The sequence below is a fragment of the Lissotriton helveticus genome, chromosome 7 (genome assembly GCF_964261635.1).
Source record: "Lissotriton helveticus chromosome 7, aLisHel1.1, whole genome shotgun sequence".
Taxonomy (NCBI): Eukaryota; Metazoa; Chordata; class Amphibia; order Caudata; family Salamandridae; genus Lissotriton; species Lissotriton helveticus.
In genome coordinates, this window is record NC_136068.1 from 922,255,559 (window position 1) to 922,279,918 (window position 24,360).

At 45.7% G+C, this 24,360-nt stretch overlaps 1 protein-coding gene across 1 annotated transcript; it reads left to right on the forward strand.

The window, feature by feature from the left end:
• Positions 1-10,871: 10,871 nt before the first annotated feature.
• On the forward strand, positions 10,872-15,758 carry LOC144767131 (uncharacterized). Its single transcript, XM_078650732.1, has 2 exons — positions 10,872-11,065; positions 14,452-15,758. The coding sequence occupies exon 2, from the start codon at positions 14,473-14,475 to the stop codon at positions 15,379-15,381; it is 909 nt and encodes a 302-aa protein (XP_078506858.1). The 5' UTR covers positions 10,872-11,065; positions 14,452-14,472; the 3' UTR covers positions 15,382-15,758.
• The last annotated feature ends 8,602 nt before the right edge of the window (positions 15,759-24,360 follow it).

Below are 24,360 nucleotides of genomic sequence, written 5' to 3' on the forward strand. Positions count from 1 at the left end.
GTGCAGTTACAAGAGAGAACAAAGTATCATTTGAGGTGTAATACTGCAAAAGGTGCTAGACACTCAGGCACACGAACAAGCATTATGTAGGCAAGGTGGCACTTGTGCAAGTATCAAAGATAAAAACATGTGAGAGGTAGCAAACCGTGTGATACAAGGGCAAAGTGGTGTGTGCATGTTACACAAGGGCACCAGACACAGGTACATGGAAACAACTCCAAAGAGGCAGACACTCCAACCCCAGGAATACCCTGGGAAGGCACTTCCATGGGCATGGAAAATAACAGTAGTGACCCTTGACCCCCGCTTGCGTCTCGCGGATTCAATCTGGTAATAAAGGTGAAGGAAAGGAACCTGCTCACCAGTTAATAAAAGACCCACCTAAACAGGTAATCAAAGAACACCCTCACCTCCGTGCTGGAAACAACCAGCCGTGTCTCGCACACAGCCGACATCCGGGGACAATCACATCAGTTCCTAAAAATATTCACTGAATTGAAGTTCAATCAAGTTGGTGGCCTTCAGAATTAAAAATTAAAATATTTAAAAATACGTCAGTAGACAAATTGCGTGAAACACCTCTACCTACAAACACTTTCTTTTCGAGAAATTCTACATTGAAAATGTATTTGTAATACCGTTTACATGTAACATTCCCAGCACAATGGGAGACGTGATCCTTTAGTCTAAGACATGGTGAAAAGCCGTGTTGACTGTTGTCAGGTTATATTCAAGCGACCTTTGGGGGGGGGGGGGGGGGCAGCCCTCGTCGCTCCATTAAAGCTGCGCGTGTACAGACCATGTCCTGTGGGATTCAATGGACAAGTCTCACAATCTACACACACGTTTAATCGAATATTAAACATGCGGCACCCGCGCCCCATGTGCTGTTTCCATCCTGAAAGCGCATACAATGTATTATCGGCCTTTTATCAGCTACTTTTCCTACATACTTTGGTCCAAGTAAAGCCTCCTGGGAAGTGACATAGCAAAAAAGCCCGAGGCGATTGTGAGTCAAAGCTGTAATGCTTCAAAGCTATTATAAATATGTTAAAATTCGGCATATGACAGAGTTGGGTCCTCTCAGGAGAGGTTCAAACTATACGTATGTGACGTCTTTTTCAAAACAAGCTGCATGAAAGGCTCCTATAGTTTGTACAAAACTCTTTCCTAAGAAAAGAAAACATAAATATATGACATTCAGGAATCGATTGCCAAAGAGTTTTATTTTTCTAAGTATTAAAGGGTTGATTAATCACAAAGAACTAAGGAAAGGATTTTTCTTTTTTTGTATCCAGAGATTCAATTATATTAATCGCAGAATGAACGGGTTCGTCATTGTCCGAAGATCAGCCGACATTTCGGTAACTTATCACAACCTAAACTCGAGTGTCATTTCATTTCTGCACACATTTCTTTTTAGCAAATGCCGTAAGGTTCGTATTGCTGATATTTATATTCAGGTGATTATGTCTCCTGACGTGACATCCTTTCAACAGTTAAAATACATGGGAACCGAGCCGGATGGTGTTCTGACCCGTGGGATCAGATCTTCGCATGGGTATTTATATAGCGCCTACTACCACTGACGATATTTTCGGGGTTGTTTGTCGGAAGAAAATAGTGAACTGAACGAAAATATTCGAAGCGATCTGAGAAATATAAGAAAAATATCTTATTTGAATACATTCAGTGTGGTAGTATTATGAGAATATAAACTTTATTTTACAATCTGACTTCGAACGGCGGTGTAACTATGGAATTGTTTCGAAATGTTTACCATGCTATTGTCAAGGTGTAGACAATTCAGTGCCTGAGAAAGTAACTCACGCTCAGCTTTATCAAAAATATTTGCGAATTCAATATTTCAAAACATGTAAATTAGCTTATAACTAAACCATTCTGTTTATTATTGAAGACACGGTTCGAATACTAAGTACTTTGTCATTTATGTAATAGCTCTCGCATAGCAGAGAGTTACTGGCGCTTGGCCAATGCTTGTTATGTGATTGCATTATCTATAGTGCATACTATTAACTCGGAATATCCCCAGTTACTGCATGAGCTGCTACATACTGTTCAGCGAAACGAAGCAGTGGTCACCTCTGTCTGTTGCACATCGTGCTGTCTGCAGCTCATGCTGTTGCATGCATGCCAATAGACCCGCTTCAGGCGGGAGACTACCAATTTTTAAAACAAAAAAATGCCTTTATTTCAGCTGTCTCCCGCCTGAAATTGCATTTTCTACAATAGAAGTCAATGGGCAATTTTCATTCTCCCGATTTTTTACTTTAAAACCCCCACGTCCCTGTCTTAAAATGTTGGCATGTATGCTATTGCCCAGATAAATCCCGAGTTCAATGTATGCGCTTTAGACACTGAAAAGGCATTGAAACGGGTGCGCAGCACCACTCTGGGCCAGTGTTCATGATACAGCCCTTGGTGTCGTTTATTCATCCAGAAATTCAGCTTTTGTGCATCAACAGTAGCGGTCGGTGGTGGGGGTAGCTGCTGGGCGGTGACGTGGGGAGGGGGGTAGTAATCTATGGATTACGGAGACAGGTAAGTAAAGATATAAATAAATAAAACCAATTTCGTTGCGTGCACTGCATTACATTTGGGGATGCAGTGCGCGCAACGAAATTCGTTTTATTTATTTATATGTTTACTTACCTGTAATCCTCCGGAATCCATAGATTACTACCCCCACTCTGCCCCTCCCCACGTCACCGCCCAGCAGCTACTCCCACCACTGACCGCTACTGCATTCTAAGTATATTTTTGAACATCTAAGTAGAGCTCAAATAGGCAAACACTGTTGTGGATATGCTAGCCGCGTACATAATACATCCTCACAGCTTTTACGCAGACATGTCGTCAGGGTCGGATTGGGATTGAAAATCGGCCCGGGCACAAAAAAAAAAAATCGGCCCACATTTGCATAATGCCTTTCCTCAAATCACTGCTTCAGCATAATTGCATTAAAAAGGAGGAGGGGGGCTTAAAAAAATGCACGCATTAGTTTACACTAGTGAAACACATCTGAAAATAAGTGAGGCCACCTCTACTGAGGCCCCCTGCCACGCTCAGTTTGTGCATACATTAATGGGCTGGCCAGCGAGACAAAGGGAGTGATACCTCTGCCTGTTGCTAAACCGGGGGGCGGGGGACAGGCGGTGTTTGGGGCGGGGGTGGTAATGAGCGCCCATCTACCTGCAGAAAGGGCACTCAGACACCCACTAGGCCGCTGGCTGTATTCCGAAAATAGAGACACCGCCCAAATCGGCCCCAGACTGCTCAAAAAAGCAGCCCACAGCAGGAACTCAGACATCGGCCCCTCGGGCATTGCCCGAGTGCCCGTGTTACCAATCCGAGGCTGCATGTCGTCAGTTATTGCTGCACTCGCATGTGAAAGCCCATACTGCAAATGGAAGCCTCACCCTGCACGCCTGACACTTGACTTTCAGCAGCCGCGGCCAATGAAGGTAAGAGCGGTGGCGCCAGGTGTGTGTGTGGGCGGGGGATATTTAGCCAGAAGATGCCGAAGCAAAATGATTTATTTATTTAATTTTCCCTGATGGTTGTCTGTCAAATCCCCACCCCCTCCCCAACCCGGCCCCACCGCCCTTACCTACATGGGCCGCGGATGACTTTCACTCACGGATCTTCCCTCATGTTTATGTTTTTTCGCGCCTCGAGGGGTGCTGGCACAGGCACCATGTGCTCTCAGAGGGGCGATAAAACAAAGTCAGTTTGTGCAATTGGCATGTAGCCGCCAGGGGTGTAGATTGGTCAGTAAGATGGGGGGGGGGAGGGGGGGGAGAGGAGATTCAGATTTCCCAAAAAACACTCTGGCATGTTTTATTAAAATCCGTAGCGGCTCCTGGAGGGAGTACTGCGGGCAGGGGATGAGTAGGGTGGGGGTAGTAAACGACAGCATACAGCCGAACAGAGGTAAGTAAACAAATAAATAAATGAAACAAATTTCGCGCGCTGCATCCCATTTGGCAATGCAGCGCGCGCAATGAAATTCATGTTATTTATTTATTTATGTACTTACCTCCGTTAGGCCGCATGCTGGAGTTTACTATCCCCACCCTACTCCTCCCCCGCCCCGCCCCACCTTCCGGCAGCACTCCCTCCAGGAGCCACTACTGGTTAAAATATATTATGAGAATCAGGATACTAGGAGGGCTTTAGAGGCAGTGGCAAGAGAGAACTATAATCACAAGCTGCGTGGCTTGAGTCAGTCGCGCACTGTTCACCTGGTGTGAGAACACCTATTTCTTATATTCAAAGTAAATACCACAATGTTTATATCCATACAAGGGGTGACAGCCCTTGCCAGTCGCAGCACCATATGATTAATTTGACTAAGGGAGTATTCGTTTGATGAGTTTTAGGAGTGCACCCCACACTTTCATGAGTGGCAAGAGAGAGGCATGTGGATTGTTACGACTCTTAAAACTTGATTGTTTTCAAACTAACTAAGTTTTAAGGCAGAGTCGCGTGAGAAAGAGAGAGTGTGTGTGTGTGTGTGTATTAGTGTGTTTTTGTCCGTGCGTGAATGTAAAAATCCAGGGTGAAATCCAATAGACACCTCACCATACCCAACTGAAAGCTCCTGATCCCAACTATTTGTCCCAGAATATATTTATAGAGAGGATGTAGCACCTCAAACACCCCCATGAAGTTCCCCCCTGATAGCCAAATGAAGGGCTCCATTTTATTCTGAGGCAGATGAGTGCCGGCTGGGCTGGTGGTGGTCCTTAGTGTGTGTTCTGTTTATCAGAGACCGTTGTACACCTGCTCCCACAGCTTTACGTGTTCTGTGTGTGAGGGAACCATACAAAGCTCCTACCTGGTGTGTACCATGTGTGCCTGGCAGTGTTGCATTCCTGCTGCCTTTGCCTGCATATGAGGGATGCATGCTATATTCATACATGCCAACATTTTAAAAGAGGAAAGAGGGAGATTTTAGGAAAATGTTCAGGAGACTGTTTTTCTGCCAATGACTTCTATCGAGGCCTAAATCGGGTCTACTGTCCTGTAGCCGCGGCCCGTGGAGGGAGTTCCGGTGGGGCAGAAAGGCAGGGCGGGGAGGGGCAGGGTTGGGGGTGCTAAAACTGGAATATGGATAATTGGAGGTAAGTAAACAATTTAATTAATAAAATGAACTTCGTAGCGCACGCTGCATCGCATTTTGTGATGCAGGGCGCGCTACTAAGTTCGTTTTATTTATTAAATTGTTTACTTACATCCAATTATCCGTATTCCAGTTTTTAGCACCCCGCCCTGCCTTTCTGCCCCACCGGAACTCCCTGGACGGCCACGGCTGCTGTCCTGTATGAGACTTTGAGTGCTGCTGCAGGAACGGATATCAGCAACACAGATGCATGTTTTTTCCCTTACCTCTCAGGATCACAGAGAAAGCGCGGGCAAAGAGTCTGTGACGCAAATAATGTGCACTGTCCTGCAGGAGCAGGTTGCTGGCAGGGAATACTAGGAGTCTGACTAGACCAGCCCCGATGGCAGCCCGCTGAGGAATCAGGTTTTTGAATGCAGGAATCGGGAAGCGGGAAACTGGCCTTGAAATGGGTAGTCTATTTCCTGAATGGGGAGGGTTGGCATGTATGTGCTGCCGCCTGGACCCTGTCTGCTCTCATTCTTCTCTCCAGTGTCTGCAGTGAGTCGCTCCGACCAGATCCTTCCTGTGTGTCTCCCCATAGCATGGTAATACTGCACGTTTTGACAAATTAAACCCAGACCTAATGACTTTGCCAGTGCTTGTTCTCTTTAGCGCTGGTCTTGGTCACAATGGCAAGTAAAAGAGCCACATTGCAGATTTGCAAATGGGCCACAAATGATGAACTTTATTTCACTAGGATTAAATTTCAAATAATTTGTTGTCACCCATGTGTGACCATCTTTCATGCTACGTGCACGGTTAGCTGGTGGGGTGAAGGTGAGCTGGTGGAGTGAAGGTGAGTTTGGTGAAATAAGCCTCGGTGTGACGTCAGTGTCATCCTCATAGTTAAAAGAATGTAGCCCAGGTAAGCGAACCAGCTTCAAAAGGCTTAAAATGTCACTGTTAAAGAAACTGTACTCTAGAATACACGATGAGGGTGGATGAGGGTTGCTCTCCCACACCCGGACATTCCTCTTGGACACTCAGCAGGGGTATGACAGCTTTAAATAAACAACAGTTTGGGAGAGGATGTGACCCGTCAGCTGAACGGCTGACTTTGGAGCAGGAAACCTGGGTTCGAGCCTCAATGTCGCGTCCACATTCTGTGATTCTGGGCAAATCACTTAGGGGCATATTATCAAGAAACAGCGTTTACATAATCGCTGCTTTAGCGGCAGAAAACTGCTGCTAAAACGGCGATAATGGGCTTGATAATACGCCCTTGCGAATTCCCATAGAAGCCTGTGTTCTGGTGTGAACATGGGCTTCTATGGGAATTCTCTACGGCGTATTATCAAGCCCATTATCGCTGTGCTTGATAATATGCCCCCTAATCTCCCCGTGCCTGAATGTGTAATGTAAATACTGTGCTCATGTAAAGTGCTCCAATACCTTCGGGTCGAGTTCACACTATATAAAATATGCAGAAAAAACAAACAAACAAAATAAAAACAGTATTTGCCCTGTACTTCGCGCGTTTGCCTTTTGCCTTTCAACTAATGTGTTATAATGCTGCATATCGTGGCTAGTGATTGTAGTTCCACTTGCAAAACTAATCACGATGCGCTGGAGATTTTTCTGACATGTCTCACGGTGTTGACCGAGGGTTGGGTTTTGTTTTCAGTGTCACAATTCATCCGTTTTTTATTTCCGGGCAAGGCGCCAGCTGCGGAGATCCAATGAAGTCCGCCATGTGGAAGGATTACCTGGGCCTGATAGAGGTTATACAATGCAAGAGAAATGACCACCACGGAAGGGTGCTGCGCACAACAGACAGTCAAGGACAAGCAGTGGCAGCTCCTTGTGAGAAAGCTGCGGGGCGGCTGGGAGGGTCAGGGTTGGGGGTAGTTAACTCTAGCATTAGGCCAAACGGAGTTCAGTTAACAAATAAATAAATAAATAAAACAAATTTCATTGCGAGTGCTGCATTGCTTCATAGCATCACTCAGCACCACCTCTGCACAAGCCCACCACCACCTCAGTATCACTCAGCACTACCTCAGCACCAACACAGCACCACCTCAGAATTAGCACAGCACCACCTCAGCATCAGCACAGCACCACCTCCTCATCTGTGCATCACCACAAGTGCAGCACCAACTCAGCAACAGCAAAGCACCACCTCAGCACCGTCACACCACCACAACAGCACTTTAACACCAACGCACCACTTCAGCGCAACACCACATCACATGAACATAGCACCAACTGAACACCAGCCGAGCACAGCCTGAGCACCAATGAAGCGCCGCCACCTCAGCATCACTCACCACCACCTCAGTATCACTCAGCATCATCTGAGCACCACCACAGCACCACTTCATTGTCAGTACAGCACCATTTCAGCATAGCACCACATCCGCAGCAGTGCACTACCACCAGTGCAGCCTCACCTCAGCACCAGTGCAGTCCTACCTCAGTAGAAAATCAGCACCAACCCAGCACTACTTCAGCATCAGTGCAGCATCACCTCAGTACCAACTGAGTACCACCTGAGCACCAGTGCAACATCACCTCAACATGACTCAGCACCACATCATTACTTAGCACCACTTCAGCATTACTCAGCATCACCTTAGCACCAGCACACCACTACCTTAGCATCACTCAGCACCACCTCAGTCTTCCCTCGTAATTTGGCATTTGTTGATTCTCATCTAGTGTCTGTACGTTGCTTGTGTTGTAATTTAGGTACTATTGCCCAACCTCCACTCACCTATTGTTCATGCCCCCCAGCTAACAAAACCAAACTATAACAAACAAGCATTAGAACAGGCAGGAAGAATTTGTCGGCATTGCAGGGACACAAAACTAGAAGACATTTTTATGTTAATTCTTTTTAAATAAGGTTGTTCCATTGTACATAATGTCTTCTCGGTTATATACAAGGTAAACAAAATGCTTATATCACTTTTTTATTATAACTTTTCAACATGCTGCACAGCAGCCACGCTGCTCTACAACATAGATTAAGGACACTGGCAATGCCAATAGCTCTGGCTAAACACATAAGGTCCCGAGGGTGAGAACTTTGGGCTATGCCCATGCTTATTTCCCCTTGTTTTGATTCTGTTGACTGTGGTCTGCTGCATCCAGGCTCCAGCTGGCCTTTCTCACCTCCTGCCAGTGAGGCCCTGGGAGTGGGCCTCACAGCAGCTACAAGCAGACTGACACCTTGCCTGGAGACAGGAGAAATCTGCACAACAACAGACTGGTGGAAGTCTAGTGGGGAGGGGAGTCTAACTGGGGAGGGCTGAGTGACTCTTTAAGGACACAACACAGGAATTAAAGATGTGAAAGTTGTCACTTGGGCCCATCAAGACAAGATCTGCTGTGTAGATAGCAGACACTGCGCCCGGCACCAGGACCACACTGGCCCTGGCAGGGGTGCTCTGAATAGGAGTGCGGTATCTACCTCCTGCTGCTTCTCACCGATGTATAAATACAAGCATTAAAGCACCATCTTCGCAGGACAAATAGGAACAACAACAAGCCTGAGTCAGAAACAACCTGCCCTGCGTGGAAGCAACGACTGCGTTAAGGCTACAACAGTAGCAAACTGCTGCTGATGTCTTTAATAATTCTATAACAAGGTGCACGATGAAAAGGACATCCATTCCTAAAAACTATTCATTTAACTTAAATTGAGTCAAGTTGGTGGCCTCAGAAGAGAAAATGAAAACAAAAACTAGGTTAACACTGCCAAATATAACCAGTTACTTTACTTGAAATTCTGCCGTAGGTAATTATTGGCAATACTGTGTAAAATGTTACCATTCTAGCACAGTGAAAGGCATGTACACCTCTAAGACACAGTAAAAGGGCCGTATTAACTCTTGTTAGTATGTTTCCGAGACATACTCTCTGGAGTGCAGCCCTCTTTACCCCAGTAACGCGGTGCACGTGCAGCTTTTGTGCTGTGAGATTCAATTGACCAGGCACACAATCTTCCCAGATGTTTCACCCCATAATGTGCCCAAACTCCACGAGTACACGTTTTATCCTGAAAGAGCATTAATGTTATTCTCACTCGGTTATCAATTACTTTCCTTAGATACTGTGGCAGAAATAAAGTCTCCTGTGTGGGACTCAGGAAAACCCCAGCTCTGGTGAGTCAAGGCTGTAGGGCCTCTGAGCTATTGTAACAATAAGTTTAAATTCGGCAAATGACAGAGATGGTCGGCTCTGGAGGGGTTGGAACTATAAGTATGTTGCAAATAATAATTCTTTCCAAGGAAAAGAACAAATGGATTTATGACCTTCAGGATTCGATTGTCAAGTGTTATGGTTTTTTTTAAGTAGAGGGTTGATTCTTCACAGACAGCCAAGGAAAGTGTTCTATGTTTTTTAACAGAGAAATTCAATTATATTTATCTATTGCAGAATTAAAGCGTTCCACATAACTAACAGTGCAGTAGGCCCATGTTGCACTCAGGTGAGATTACCGGTAGCTCAAGGGGCTTGTAAATAAGCCCAATGTCTTTTAATGCACGAAACAAGTGTCTGCTTTGTGGGAGGCATTGCTAGTTTCACGCTGCCCGAAGCACATTGCGGCTTTAATGTCCAATCCGAAGACCAGCCGACATTTTGGTGACTTTCAAGACCTCAACTGCCATTTAACATCCAACCGAAGATTTTTTTTTTAATCAAATGCCGTAAACTTTGGTTTGCAGGTATTTATTTTCAGGTAATTATGTCTCTTGATATCCTTTCGGTCAGTTAAAATACATCGGAGCCGGGATGGTGTTCTGTCCCTTAGCATAAGAACTTCCGCGTCGGTATTTATAGCGCCTACTACCACTGACGAGGCTGAAGGGTTTAGTGCGGGTGTTTTTCTGGTTCAATTTTAGGGGGAAATTGTGGGCTGAAAAACATAATCGAAATAATCTTACAATAGAAGAATAAAATCGTGTTTAAATCTACTCAATGTGATATTACCAGAATACAAAGCATCCTATAACTAAGATTTTTTGCAGAAGGTTTAAGATGTTATTGTCAAGATGTAGCAGATTCAGCTTCTGCCGAAGCAATACGCTCCGATTTCTCAAAAATATTTTATAAATCAATATTTCAATAATACAAATTAGCTTCTTATAACGTATACATCCTGTTTATTACAAAGCATATAGTTTGGACATTATTTTTGAGCGTAAATAAAAAAAGCTCCTGGAATATAAGGAAGGTTTGCTGTGTGTTTGGCACTATATAATACGCATGTTAATTAATATATGTAAGAGTTGAGGTTTTCATCTCGGTTTGTAAAAAAAACAAACAAAGAATATGTACACCTTGAGAGATATCCTATTCATTCACGCTTTCATCAATAGCCACCTTTGTTTAACCTTCGCCAAAGGTCCCCAGAATAGGTCCTTCACTCCCAGCGCCTAGCGATGGTTTAGTCCGCTGGAAGGAACTATAAAAGCTCCTCCAGCACATCAAATCAGGGCAGTTATTTGCACCGGAGAACGCGGTACAGTACACCCATGGTGGCAGCGGAAGCCCTGATATATATTGCACTGCACCGTTTCTCCAAATTCGCGTTAAAGACAACAGTTGTGTTACCCGTGTCGTTACAACCCAGTTCACTGCGCCACTGGAATCGATATCGAAAGGATGTAAGGCTAATCCTCGAACCTGCAGAATTTACCCACATCTTCAACACTGAGGGGTCATCAAGCTGTGCCCATCCCCCTCCCGTGGGCTCAAGTCAAAAGCAGGGGGTGTGGGGAAGTCGGGGGTGTTTGATCTCTCGAAAGAGGGCGGGGTTTGGGCACCGCGGCACTGGCATTAAAAGCAAGCCCAGACCCTCATGTGCGCAATGAAATCAGGCATTTGATCGGCTCACGGGCGCGGAAGAAGATCCTTCTCTAGTTCCAGGTAAGAGGGCGCCTCGACTCTCTCGTATGTGTTTTGTTGTAAGTGCAACAGGATGACGACCCCTAATTTCTAAGGAGCGTGGCCCACTTATCAGATGTGTTATTTTAGGCAGGTTTATATAGCGTCCAACTCCCCCCTCCCTTCGGGTCTTCCAGGCTCTCGAACTCCCTCTCTGAACTCCAGCTGACGAGGCGTGGACGTTGTTGGCATACATTTACAATGTGCACCTGGCTCATGCTGCATGTCCTCTCTACCAATCTTCTCCCCTCCGTTGTATCTTTATTTCTTCTTTCCGAATTTGCACTTCCTGCTTTAAGGAATCCTTAAAGTAAACAAGGTGCACTTACCTCCGGGCCCTTTGTACTGTAAGCGGCCGCTGCTGGCAGGTTCTGTGGCCCCCGTATATTTAAGTAAACAGTATTTGAATGTCTCAGCGGGGCCTCTGTACTTTCCCAGGGTATGGTCCAGTTCCCGCTCTACCCAGTAGTTATTGGCATCATGCTAACAGGGCACCATTGGACATTCTCCCTAGGGATGCTACATTTTACTCCCAATGTGGTTGTCAAACCTCTCAAGTAATTCACTTCCAGAAATAATTTAACCCAGGTCATGACCCTCATGGCTGCATGGCATTCCCATGAGCTCAATTTTGTACATGTGTGTTCTTTACTTGTATCAACCTAATTATGTCACCCTTCATTTTTATAATCGTGGCTGTAAATGTCACTTGTTAATATGTACATTTTCTGTAATTTACTTTGTTATATTGTGAAGCACTCTGACACCTTTGGGTAATGTTTGCACTATTTAAAATTGCATTAAATAAATAAATAAATAAAATAAGGGCGTGCTTTCTCCAGCAATGCAGCTGGGGTTGGAGAAAGCCTTCACTGTGCATGAGGGTGTGGCCGGCCTGAAATGGCGGGTCAAACACCTCCTGCACAGTGCAGGGACAAGGGAGTGCACTTCCACTCCCCCACCACAGTGTCATCCCTTGGACCCACCCCCAGGACTCAGTCGAGTCTTGGGGGCGGGCCCAGGGCGATTAAAATGAAACATGTTTAAAACCTGGGTTACTATAATTGTATGTGTGGGTGGTGGCAGGAGGGCCGGCTCTCCTCCGCCCTAATGGAAGGGCCGCCACTGTGTCTTGCAGCTGGGACCAGGACACAATCTGTAAGCCACAGAGTCAAGGTCTGGCTAGTGCACTCACTGTGTTTGTCTTTTAATCATCTGTAGCACTACAAGTCAACTACTGGGGTAGATTGTGCTAAATACGAAAATGACTGTTGGTACAAGTGTCTATGCTGTACATGTGTGGCCACATGCAGGAATGCGAATTTATATAAGGGGTTCTGACCAGATCAAAGAACACATGTTCATTCTGGACTTTGTGCACAACAGTTTTATGTGGATGCTCAGGGGCGCCATCAACCTCCACCTGCTCCCCCCTCCCCCCCCCCCCCACTGCCCCACTTAAGAATCTACAGCGGGGACAGAAACTCATAAAAAACGTGAAAGAGTGGGTGGGTGTGTGAGTGAGTGAAAGTGTGGATGGGTGTGTGAGTGAAAGGGTAGATGGATGGATGAATGAGTGTATGTATGGATAAGTGAAAGAATGGATGGATGACTTAAAGGTTGGATAAATGAAAGAATGGATGATGACTGAAAGGTTGGATAAATGAAAGGATGGATGAATGGGTGAAAGGGTGAATGGATGACGAAAGCATGGATGCTTGAGAGAAAGTATGAATGTTCTTTCCCGTTCGTCTCATGCTCTGCTCTCTCCTCTAATATCTCACTTCTATATTTCTTTTCTTCTATCCTGATTACCTCCTTTTCCCTCCTGTTTATTATTTCCCCCTCTCCACCCTCTTTGTTACAAATGTTTCTTTTGCTTCTGTCCCAATGTGTTTTGGCATTCCTAATTTGTCCCTCTTCGATCTCATGCTTTCATCTATTCCTGAACTCAGCCTGTTCTTCTTTTTCTCTCCCTCACTTGGCCTCCCTCTTTTTGAACTCCCCTGCCCCATTCTAACTCTTTACAAGTTTCCTTAAATCAGTGACCGAAGACTGACCTTAAACTGCCCTAGTGAATACCTATTCCCTAATTATTGTGCAGATTTTTGTATATTTTCTCATTCATTGGGCTACTTAGCACGAATGCTCTGAAATCTGCTTAATTGTTAATTAACAATTGACTTACCCAAAAATACAGATAATTATATTACAAAGAAAACCTAAAACACAATATAGAAACGAACAAATAACATTATCAAAAGCATTATAAATATATACCATATATCCTCTACCTCCACTCTGCGACTCATCCAAGACCTCATTCTATAACTGTTCTCCAAAATAATCCTTTCTAGACTCCTCCCTCTCTATCCATGCTTGACGCACCCAAAACCTTATTTTACTACTAACGTCTCCCTAGCGACCCTTTCTGAATTCTTCCTCATGTATTCCAAACCTATGTTACTACTATGATTTTCATAATTCCTTTCTAGTCTTAGCCTTGCTCCATCTCTCCAATTTTCATCCTGAGCCTCGTCTCACTACTACATTCTCCTGAATAATACTTTCTAGACTCTTCCCTCTTCGATCCCTCCATCCTACTCAATCCAACTAACAGCCTCACATGTACACCACTGAAATTCACACATATTTCTACACTAACACACCAGTAATCCTATTTGGGTTGAAGAGCAGCTTGCTGCTTGCTGAAAAGCACTTTGACCCCACGTCAGGGTTCTTACTACTATGATCTCCCAAATAACGCCTTCTAGTCTCTTCCCTCTTCCATCCCTCCATCATCCTATTCAATCAAACTAACAGACTCACGTGTCCAGCTCAAATTAACACATTTCCCTATACTAACTTACCACTACTCCCCCAAAAGCGCTTCGAGGTCTGGTCAGGGGTAGTAAGCGCTATGTGAATACAACTACAATTATATGCAGGCTTTGCTGGTGGTGAAGGGGAGTATGGTGAAATAAGCATTGGTGTGACGTCGGTGTCATCCTCATGGTTAAATGGGTGCAGCCCATGTAAGTGGCCCAGCTGCACAAGGCTTGAATGTCTTGTGCACGGCAGGGGTGAATGAGGGTTGTTTACAGATATCGATTGGCGCTCCATCACCACAACATTCCCCTTAGGCACTAAGTAGGGGTACGACAACTTTAAATAAACAACATTATTTGCTCTGTACCTCTGACGTGTACTTTTTAACTCATGTGTCATGATCATGCAGCATGATGGCGAGTCAATGTACACAAGTCATTGTGCGCTGGTGGCGCCGGTGCTCAAGATTTTTCTGATGTCTCGCGATTTTGACCGAGGGTTGTGTTCATGTTTCAATGTCATTTTTCATTTCCGTGCAGGGCGCCAGCTGCAGAGATCCAATGGAGTTCTCCATGTGGAAGGATTACCTGGGCCTGCTCGAGGTTATACAGACCAGGAAGAAGGACCCCCAGGGAAGGGAGCTGCGCCCTACATACAGACCAGGACAAGGTGACAAGGACACGACCCCCTGGTCGTCGGAGGGAGGGCATTTTGCCCCTTTGCTCTCTTCTAAGTCGGAGGGGGTCACTCCAGAGACTGCTTCCCCAGGGAGACCGGGGTGGGCCCCACTCCTCTCACACAGGCCTGAGGTGGACATGTCAGACATAACTCCCCCGTGGAGTTTAAAGAGGCGGGGGTCCTCCCCCTGGTCTGAGCCGGGTGGATTCTGCGTTTCACCGTCCTGGTGGTCAGAGAGGCGGGAGGAGGTATCGCTGCTCTCACTCAGGCCTGAGGGGGACATTTCGCCCACCCCGTCACCGTGGAGGGGGGAGAGAGGGGGCTGGACCCTGCAGCTTTCACCCAGGCCTGAGGTGGAGACCTCAGACACTGCACCGCAGCACGCAAGGAAGACAAAACGCCTCAACACCTCTCCACGTGAAGCGTCCGCCACCCCCGGAGGAAGGGGGGTTGAAAGTCAGGAGAAGGTCCTGCAGGTGCGCCCCTCAGATTCATCCCCCCCACACAGCGGGGCGCAGGAGAGCTCGTCAGGGTGCGCCTTCTGTAAGCACAATGGGGAACCCAGGAACATCTACAGCACCCACGCCCTGAAGGACGCGCGCGGATGTGTGCAGTGCCCTGTGTTGCGGCAGTATGTGTGCCCTCAGTGCCAGGGCACCGGGGACAGTGCGCACACGCGCCGCTTCTGCCCCCTGACTGAGAAAGGCTACGCCTCTGTCTATCAGGGCACAGCCGGGAGCGTCACCACCGAGAGGCGCAGCAGGACAGAGCGCCGCTCGGCAAAGGCCTAGGAGCCAACCCACGGCTTGCAGAGCATCACTTCAAGGCATCTGGAAGCATTGACACTCTGGCTCTCGCAACCATAGAGTTTTCCTACCGCTCTAGCCCAACAACGCAGACTGTGACTCGCACCGAGGGCGAAATGAAGCCCTCCCACCCCCGCTCAGTGTGAAGGGCCCCAAGCCTTGGTCTTGACTGAATGGGGCCCTCTGGAGGGTTATATCCCCTCCCCCCCATGCGCCGCCTGAGCTGTTAAATCCCTGGTGCCTTGTTGCACATACCAATAATGACTATGCACTTTTTCACGAAGAACAAGATTTATAAGTGTTCATGCAACCATACTGGTTGTACATATTGACTGATTGTACATATTGCATTCACATATATTATTTACATGCTGTATATTTTTAATCTATCTTTTTAAATCTCGTATTATTAACTCTAAATAAAGTGAGTTTCAGTTGCAGTCTTGTGCTCAGAATGTGATTCCGACAGTCTCATGCTTCCTGGATCTCGGTCTATCCGGACGACATTTTAAAAGATCCTACCTAAAGCCAGGGACTGTGCAGAGGCTTTGGAATAGATTAAGGAGACCCAGTTAGGGGTGGGTGTGAACTCATTCAGCAATGGTTTGAAAAAAAACCCATATATTTTGTATATGTTTTATATAGCGCTAGCGTAACCCGTAGGTATCAACGCGCTTTACATACACACAGTTTTACCGCATCAGTAGCGGCAATACTCGGATAGTACCAGCTTTACCTGCTAAATTTACCCAGCGAAAAAAGTGCGGCATTACACACGTCGTAATCCAGATTCAGAGAGCAAACTCTCGTTTGCTCAGGGTTCCAAATTGGTTGTAACTCGGCAGATGTCGGACTGTATTAAAAACCCACTGAGATTAAACCCACGTCTTTTGTTTTGGGTGCATAGAGTCCGGCTCATGTCCATTCTGGGAAGAGTAGTACTGAAGAATAGCTTTGAGGGACTGGAGACTACCGAGTTCAGCCTCACAGCGTAGCGTGTACGTGGCCAGTGCCCAGAAATTGAGAGTAGTGGTGGTAGGGAAGGAGGCAGGTTCTCTTGGGCTTAGTTTATTTAGGTTCACTTCAAATGCTGATCTTTGAGTTGAATGTAGATACATCTAATCTACCTGGTTACTTTTCTTTTCAGGAACGAAACCATAATCCTTGCATACCATTCAACCTCAGCACTTCGGCAAATATCATTTGTGCGTGTTTTTTGCGCCACCACTGACTAGGAGCTCATCGTAAAATGCACTTATTCGACTTTGCACATGCTGTTACCACCATCTCTCTTTGCACATGCTGGGAATCGTGTACAAAGCAATTTTTTGTTCAGAAACTGCAAATCGGGCCGTTTTCGACGCAAAAATGCTTTACAAGTGTACAAAACACAAATTCGGTATTTGGAAGGGGCCTGTTTGGGAGTCCTTTCCAAATACCAATTCGCATTGGTATGTATGAATGTTTTGTGGCCAAAAATGCAGTCGCAAAACAGTAACGTTTGACCACCACCTTGAAGTTGATGGTAACCCATTCACAAATGGAAGGGGTACTGCATGATTTTTGCAATTCCTAATGGGTCACAAACTGGTACCTACCTCATTAATATTCATGAGGTAGATCAATTTGTGACACACTAGGAATCGTTAAAAGTGTAAAATACACTTTAGGACATTAGTGTTTGCGATTACAAAATAGTGAATCACAAAAATGTGCTATTTGGTAATCACAAACACTAATGTTAGTACTTTATGTTGTAAAGGAGGTCTGTGCATTTTTGTTAGATGTTGTAAGAGGAATGATTTCCAAGACTCAAATTTCATTTGTGTTGACAGAGGTAGAAAAGCGAGGGAGAAAATTAAGATAAATTCAGCTGTTAGAGGTGTCATTCATAGACAATATTGTTAAACTCCACTTTTAGCATGGTTAATTAGCACCATGAATTGGTATAAATACCGTTAATTAGCCGTGCTAAAAGTGGAGTTTTACAGTATTGTCTATGATTGACACCTCTAACAGCTGAGTTTATCTTATTTCTCCCACTCTGGTGTGATTTTCATATTTCTTATAAGTGATTAAAAACGGCACACTGTCAACACAAATGAAATTGAGTTTGGAAATCATTCCTCTCACGACATCTAACAAAAGACATACATTATTGCATACCTTAATGGCTCTTGAATGTAGCCATTTGTGAGACGCGTGCCACCGCCAACATCGGACCACAACCACTGTAGCATAAAGCCCAGACTCATCCACCCATCCCAGTGACCCCCTAATGTTAGTACATTTGGCCTGCAGCTACCACCAGCTCTCCCCACATGCTGTTACCAACAGCTCTGTATATGCTGGTACCACCAGTTCTGAAAAAGTAATCGCATCTATATTATTAGATTGGGGAAATCAAATTCTCAACATTTCTTGCAGATGCTGTTACCACCAGTAGAGAGCTGGTGGTAACAGCATCTGCAAGAAATTACAAGAAATTGTTTTTCCCAGTCTGAAGTGCAAACACATATGCTACCTTTTCATTTTTTTCCTTAATGGCAAATCCCAGCCCTTTACACTTCCTGTATTACCTACACCCTGGTATAATGAGAGCATGTTCATATCTTCCTAAAAGTATTCTGTCACATGAATATAAGCTGCGAGCACTTTCAGACTTTCCTTAAAGTTCTAGTATGCTCGCGGTTTAGCAGTTGTAGATCAGGTGGACACACAGCTTGGCTGGGAAACTGCAAGTGTTTTCTGCCAGGACACCTGATCCTATGCAACGACCACCAAAAGTTTCAAACATTCCAATTGTATTATTGATATCTGTACTAGCATCACACCATATATAAAAAAAAAACGTTGAACATTACGACAACGCAATTGATCTCACTTGTGTGGGGTTTGATTTACAATAAAGGGCTTGGAGTCCGCACATTGCTTAACATTTTTTAGATTCATTGTCACTGTCCTTTGCTGCGTCCTAATTGGCCAGCAGATGCAGGGTGTCACTCCCTCTTCTTTCTGTGAACCATGGTCCAAGCACAGATTGCTTCCTCTTGATTAGGGTCCATCCACTGATCAATCTTTGATTGAGCTAAGCTTTTCAGGACACTTCCTCTGTTTCCAGTTCAAATTCTGCTTTCTCCATTTGTTCTGTTTACAAATACATTTCTGGACATTGTTTATCTGCGTCTGCATCATTTGACTTACTCGTATAACTAAAATAAAATTACATTTCACATGGGTTGGATCAAGCTGTTACACTATATAAATGCAACCCTAACAAAACATTTACATCTTTATGATGCTTGCCACCGCAAGCCTATTTTCATTGCCTTTCAGCAATTCATCCCCTGCATGCCTTCTACCTTTGCATTGGTTTTCAGTTTGGTTCCTTGTTAAAGTTACTTACACCCACAACTGTACTACTCCCACACCACTCCACTCTGTCACTCCACTCCAAGCCACTGCACTCCACTTCAATCTGCTCTATGGCCCTCTTTATCACTCCACTCTACAATACTCTAATTCACTCCGCACAATGCTGATCTACAACACTCTTATGCCACTCCGTATACAGGCACTTAATGCCACACCATGCCATGCCACTCTACGCCACTCCACACAATGGCACTCTACTCCACTTCACTCTATACCACTCCACTCAATCACAATCCTCTCTACGCCAGCCCAAGTCACTACAATCCACTCTACACCACTCCTCTACTCTACACACCTCGACACAATGCCAGTATACATCACTCTATGCCATCCCACTCCACACAATGGCACTTTGCCCCACTCTACCCTCTGTCACTACACTCTAAACAACTACACTCGATGCCATGGCACTCGTATGCCATTCAACTCTATGCAACTCCACTCTATTCCAATCTAAACTACGCCACTCCCCACCCCACTGTACATCACGCTATCCAACTCTACGCCATGCTACACTATGCCACTCCACACCCCTCCACTCTTTGCCACGCCATTTTAAGCCACTGTATTCTATACAACTCTACTCTCCCCCACACCACTCTGCACTACTCAACTCTATGCCACCCCATTCTACGCCACTCTACTCTATGCCGGTCTGCTCAACGGTACTCCACTCTACTATACACCATTCTACTCCCTGCCTCTCCACACCACACCACTATACTCTATGCCACTCCACAACAGTCTGCCCATCTCCACACCATACTATGCCACTCTACTCAATGCCACTCTACGCCACTCCACTCAACACAATGCCATTCTACTCTATGCTACTCTTTCATGTCACTCCGATCTGTGCTACTCCACACTTCACTCTATTAACTCTATGTCACTCTATTCTACATCACTCTATTCAACTCTAAGCCATGCCACTCCACTCTATGAAACTATACTTCACTTCACTCCACTCTGCTCTACTCTACTCTACGCCACTCACTATTAGCCATGCTGAACAGCAGCCACACATGCTTAAAAGACATTGCCAAAGCCAATGACTCTCCTTTACAAGCAATCTATTGACTTCCCAATGTTTGTTAATATCAGTGGCATCTTTCTAAGTTAATGTAATACCTTGATATGTTAGCCTCTGAATGAGATATTGATGTTGATACTCAAAATGTTTGTAGAGAGCTCGAATGCCCTAGTGCGTCTTGGTGCTAACATCCAAAACTGAAAGCAAATATGTTAGTCAAAGATGAAGATATTAAAGAACATGCTTTTCTGAAAAGAGCCATGTTTTTCATTATTTCCTAAATGACAGGGGGGTAGGAGATACTCTGATACTTAAATGGAGTGTGTGCTGACCTTGGAGACGAGAGAAGGGAGCCCAATTCCTAGGGCCACTACGTGGGATTCCAGAAGGTAGTGTCTTTTCTGAACAATAGTACCTCTGATTTATCTGAGTTTAATTTCAGACAGTTGTAGCCCATCTCGCTCACAACTTCCAGCATACAAGATCTGTAACGGTTTGCAACCTCTGATGGATCTCCCAAAGATTGAAACTACAATCTGTATCATCTGCACATGATACAGTGGAGAAGCCAAATGATTTATTCAGTTTAGCCAGTGGTGCCACATAAATATTAACAAGCATTGGCATAGCCAATCGGTCTCCCCTTTGGGACCTTCTAAGTGTTTAGTTATCCAGCACAATATCCTTGGTGCAACAACATCAAGTGTTGCATGGCTATACACTTATAAAATCCCAAAGGCTGCTTATTTTGACGGAGGGGCTCGTGCATGTATGCCACTGTGAGGTAGAGATCCTGCAAGTGCTTTCACAGGAGCCCCTGTGACATTGCGCCTCTTCAAAATGTATCTTGGGTCTGGTTTAATACTTCTAGCCCCTATTCCCGTCTTCTCGCACCCAAGGCATCCTTAAATGTCCCATGTACAGCTGGGGTTGACATTCCTATTACCCCTTCCCTCCAGTGACACTTTACCTGACACAGGTGGTGGTTGACGTGGTGGATGCGATGGTGGTGATGGTGGAGGTGGTGGACGTGGTGGTGGTTGACGTGGAGGACATGGTGGTGGTGGTGGACATGGTGCTGGATGTGGTGGTGAACATGGTGGTAGTGGTGGATGTGGTGCTGGGCGTGGTGGTGGTGGATGTGGTGGTGTAGGACGAGGCGGTGGTGGACATGGTGGTGGATGTGGTGGACATGGTGGTGGTGGTGGTGGTGGTGGTGATGGTGGTGGACGTGCTGGTGGTGGTGGATGTGGTGGTGGACGTAGTGGTGGTGGTGGATGTGGTGGTGGTGGACATGGTGGTGGATGTGGTGGTGGTGGACGTGGTGGTGGTAGATGTGGTGGTGGTGGTGTTGGCGGTGGATGTGGTGATGGTGGACATGGTGGTGGTGGACGTGGTGGTAGTGGACGTGGTGGTGGTGGATGTGGTAGTGGTGGACGTGGTGGTGGTGGTGGACATGTTGGTGGTGGTGGAAGTGGTGGACATGGTGGTGGTGGTGGTTGTGGATGACTATTGGGTAGGAGGGTGCTGGCAGAATGCAGAAGGAGAGGAGGATCTTCAAGGGGGCACATGGGAAGCAGAAAGAGGCCGCATATTAGAAACAAAATACGACGCGTAGATATAACTCAAAACAGATTTAACGGGGTGGTCCCTTCTTATAGCGCATGTGAATGTTCCTTAGCACCCCGTTTTTAGTAAACATGGTGACCATGGGGAGATTCATTGATTAATCACGCATGATGATTGCTCTTTACAGCCCAGTGCTGCATTTAAAATGTAAAGCTCATTAAAGCGCAATGCTCCTTTAATTAAAAAAACACGTCATGCCTGACGTGAGGGTGGCTCATGTAATGTAACTGGGTGTCTTGTAAAGGTCTCTAATACTCTTGAGTTCAGTTTGTGCTGTATGAATTTGCTAAACAAACTGCCAGCAGACCTTGTAGAGCAAGAGCCTATTATATCCGTTCATGAAGCAAGCACACAGCAATGAGGGCTCTCTACAGCCCAGAACTGCACACTACACAACAAACAAATATCTGTTCATGTAGGGCACGCACAGCAATGAGGGTTCTGTAAAGCCCAGTACTGCATTTAAAATTTAAAGTGCATTAAAGCGCAATGCTGCGTTAATAAAATATTTTTTAAAGCGCATTAAAGCGCTATGCTCCGTTAATAAAAAAAAAAGTTGTGCTTGCAGTAAGAGTAGCTCACAAAGAGAAGAATAAATAAATAAAACAAGCGCAGTACGCGGAAGTGAAAGCGACAGCGTTTGGAGCTGAAAGTGCACGCTGTGCTTAATGAGCCATGACGAGGGAGGAAAGTCGCGCTTGCTCCCGTGGACCCTAGACCAGGGCAGAGAGAAGGCGGAACATAAGTGCGTGCTGTCTTTCTTAGAAAGACGCATGCAAAGGCCAATAGCGGGGGAAGAAAACAAAAGCACATGCACGAGCGTGTGTTCCAAAGTTTATAGCCCTTACTAAACCTCTCGCAGAGCAGCGCATGCTCGCTGGCTCAGGTGAGACCTATTAAGCGCAGCCGTGACAGTTAAAGCGACGTGCACTCTTATGGAGGTGGGATGGAGGGGACGTGCTTGGGGAGCTGGCACACACACCGTTTGCCTTGTGGGAGTGAGCAACGGCACCATCTGGTTTGAAGATAATTACTAACAGATGGTGCTGCTGCTCACTCCCGCAAGGGAAACGCCAAATGTGCATGCATTGCAATACAAAGCAATGCAAAACGTGCACACGTTTAGGCAAAAGCGGTGATCGATTGCTAAAGGTCCGCTCCTAAGCAGAGCTTGCGCGCTGCAAAGGTGAGTCCGAAAAAGGGTTGGACTCAGGGAAGATCCTGGAGGAACACCAGAGGGCAAAATGAAAGGCATAGGAGTAAAATCACCAAATACAACCATCTGTTCTCTGTCCATCAGAAAAGTGGCAGCAAAGCAAGTGCTGATCCACCAACCCCAATAGTTTCTAGCCGCATCGTAAGTACTGAGTGGGAGACTGTATCAAATGCAGTGGAATGTTATAATAATATCATTGCTGCTTTGCCTCGGTTAGCCATGATCATTCTTATTTCTTCCACCGCTGCCACCAAGGCTGACTGTGCTGTGGTTTTTCCGGAAAACCAAACTGCACTGGGTCAAAGACTTCATTTGCATCCAGAAAATCTGAGTTGAGGTACTTTTCCAATATTTTTGTTGGAAAAGAAAGCCAAGTAATGGGTCTGTAACCTTTTGCCTCCTCAGGATCCAGTGAAGATTTTTTCAGCAGGGGAAGAATGACTTCTTTCTTCCATTCAGTGGGAAAGGTTCCTGTTGGAATAAATACATTCAAAAGTGTGGTAAAATAGCCAATATGGGCCACAATCTTCTGTAGATTTGTTTTCTCCAGAAAAACAATATTTATTACATTCCTTGAAGATAGTCTTCAACCCCTTTTCAATCTTCCTAGCAACCATAGTCTTCACAGGAGCAAGTAGGCTTTTATAAAGGGGAATTTCATCTACCCTGCTGCTTGTCCACCTGCTAAGACCTGTAGTGCAGCTATGAGTTTCTGTTGTGTAATTTCAGTTTCTAATTTCTATGTAATTTACCACTTTCTTTTTGCTTGCTGTCTCACTGTTTTTGACTAGTCTGACTGGGATCCTGCTAAGCAGGGATCTCTCCCTTAAATTGACATACATGTACTTTGGTACACTCCAGATGGGATACTGGGGTACCCTTATCAGTCCCTGGTATATGGTACACCATGTACCCAGGGTATAGTTATCCCAGAGGCCTCCCATGGGCTGAATGAAGCATATATTATGCCTCCCATGAGAGGCCAATCAAAATGGAACCCTAGGTCTGCTACTGCAACCTACGTACGGTGGTGCTTGCACCACTTACCTTAGTTATAATTTCACTATATCTAATGGTCACTACACCTAAAACTTTATAAGTCACCCCTATAGCAGGCCTTAACAATCCTGAAGGCAGGGTATGTGGTTTTATTTATGTAAGAGGGTGCCCCTGCATGGGCAGAGCCTCTCTGCAGCCTTAAGAGACCATCCTCCCATGTTGTCTGTGACTGAGCAGGACATATAGGTAGAGGTGCATTATAACCTCTCGGTAAATGCTATCTCAAAAACGGCTTCATAGAAACATATCGAGTTTGTTGTCAAACACCTTGGAATCATACCTCCACACAAGTAACTGGTGTGCGAGGTATGATTCCACCCTTCTGAAGCGAGCTTTGTGGGGTCACTGGTCTTACCGGTGAAAAACAGAGACACTTTTCTGCCCTCCTGCTGCTGATCCAAGCTCGAGCAGAGGAAGGCAGCACAATACGCATCCTGTGACAGGGAGGAGTGACCACGTCCCAGACAGGATTTAGTGTGTTGGGGCTGGGTGGGTGCACTCTGAGAGTTCCTGAAAGTCTGCACTTGGGCCACATTAGGTGTTCCTGTGCATAGTCCAGCTCAAACCAGTTCTGGGAGCCATTGACTCCTGC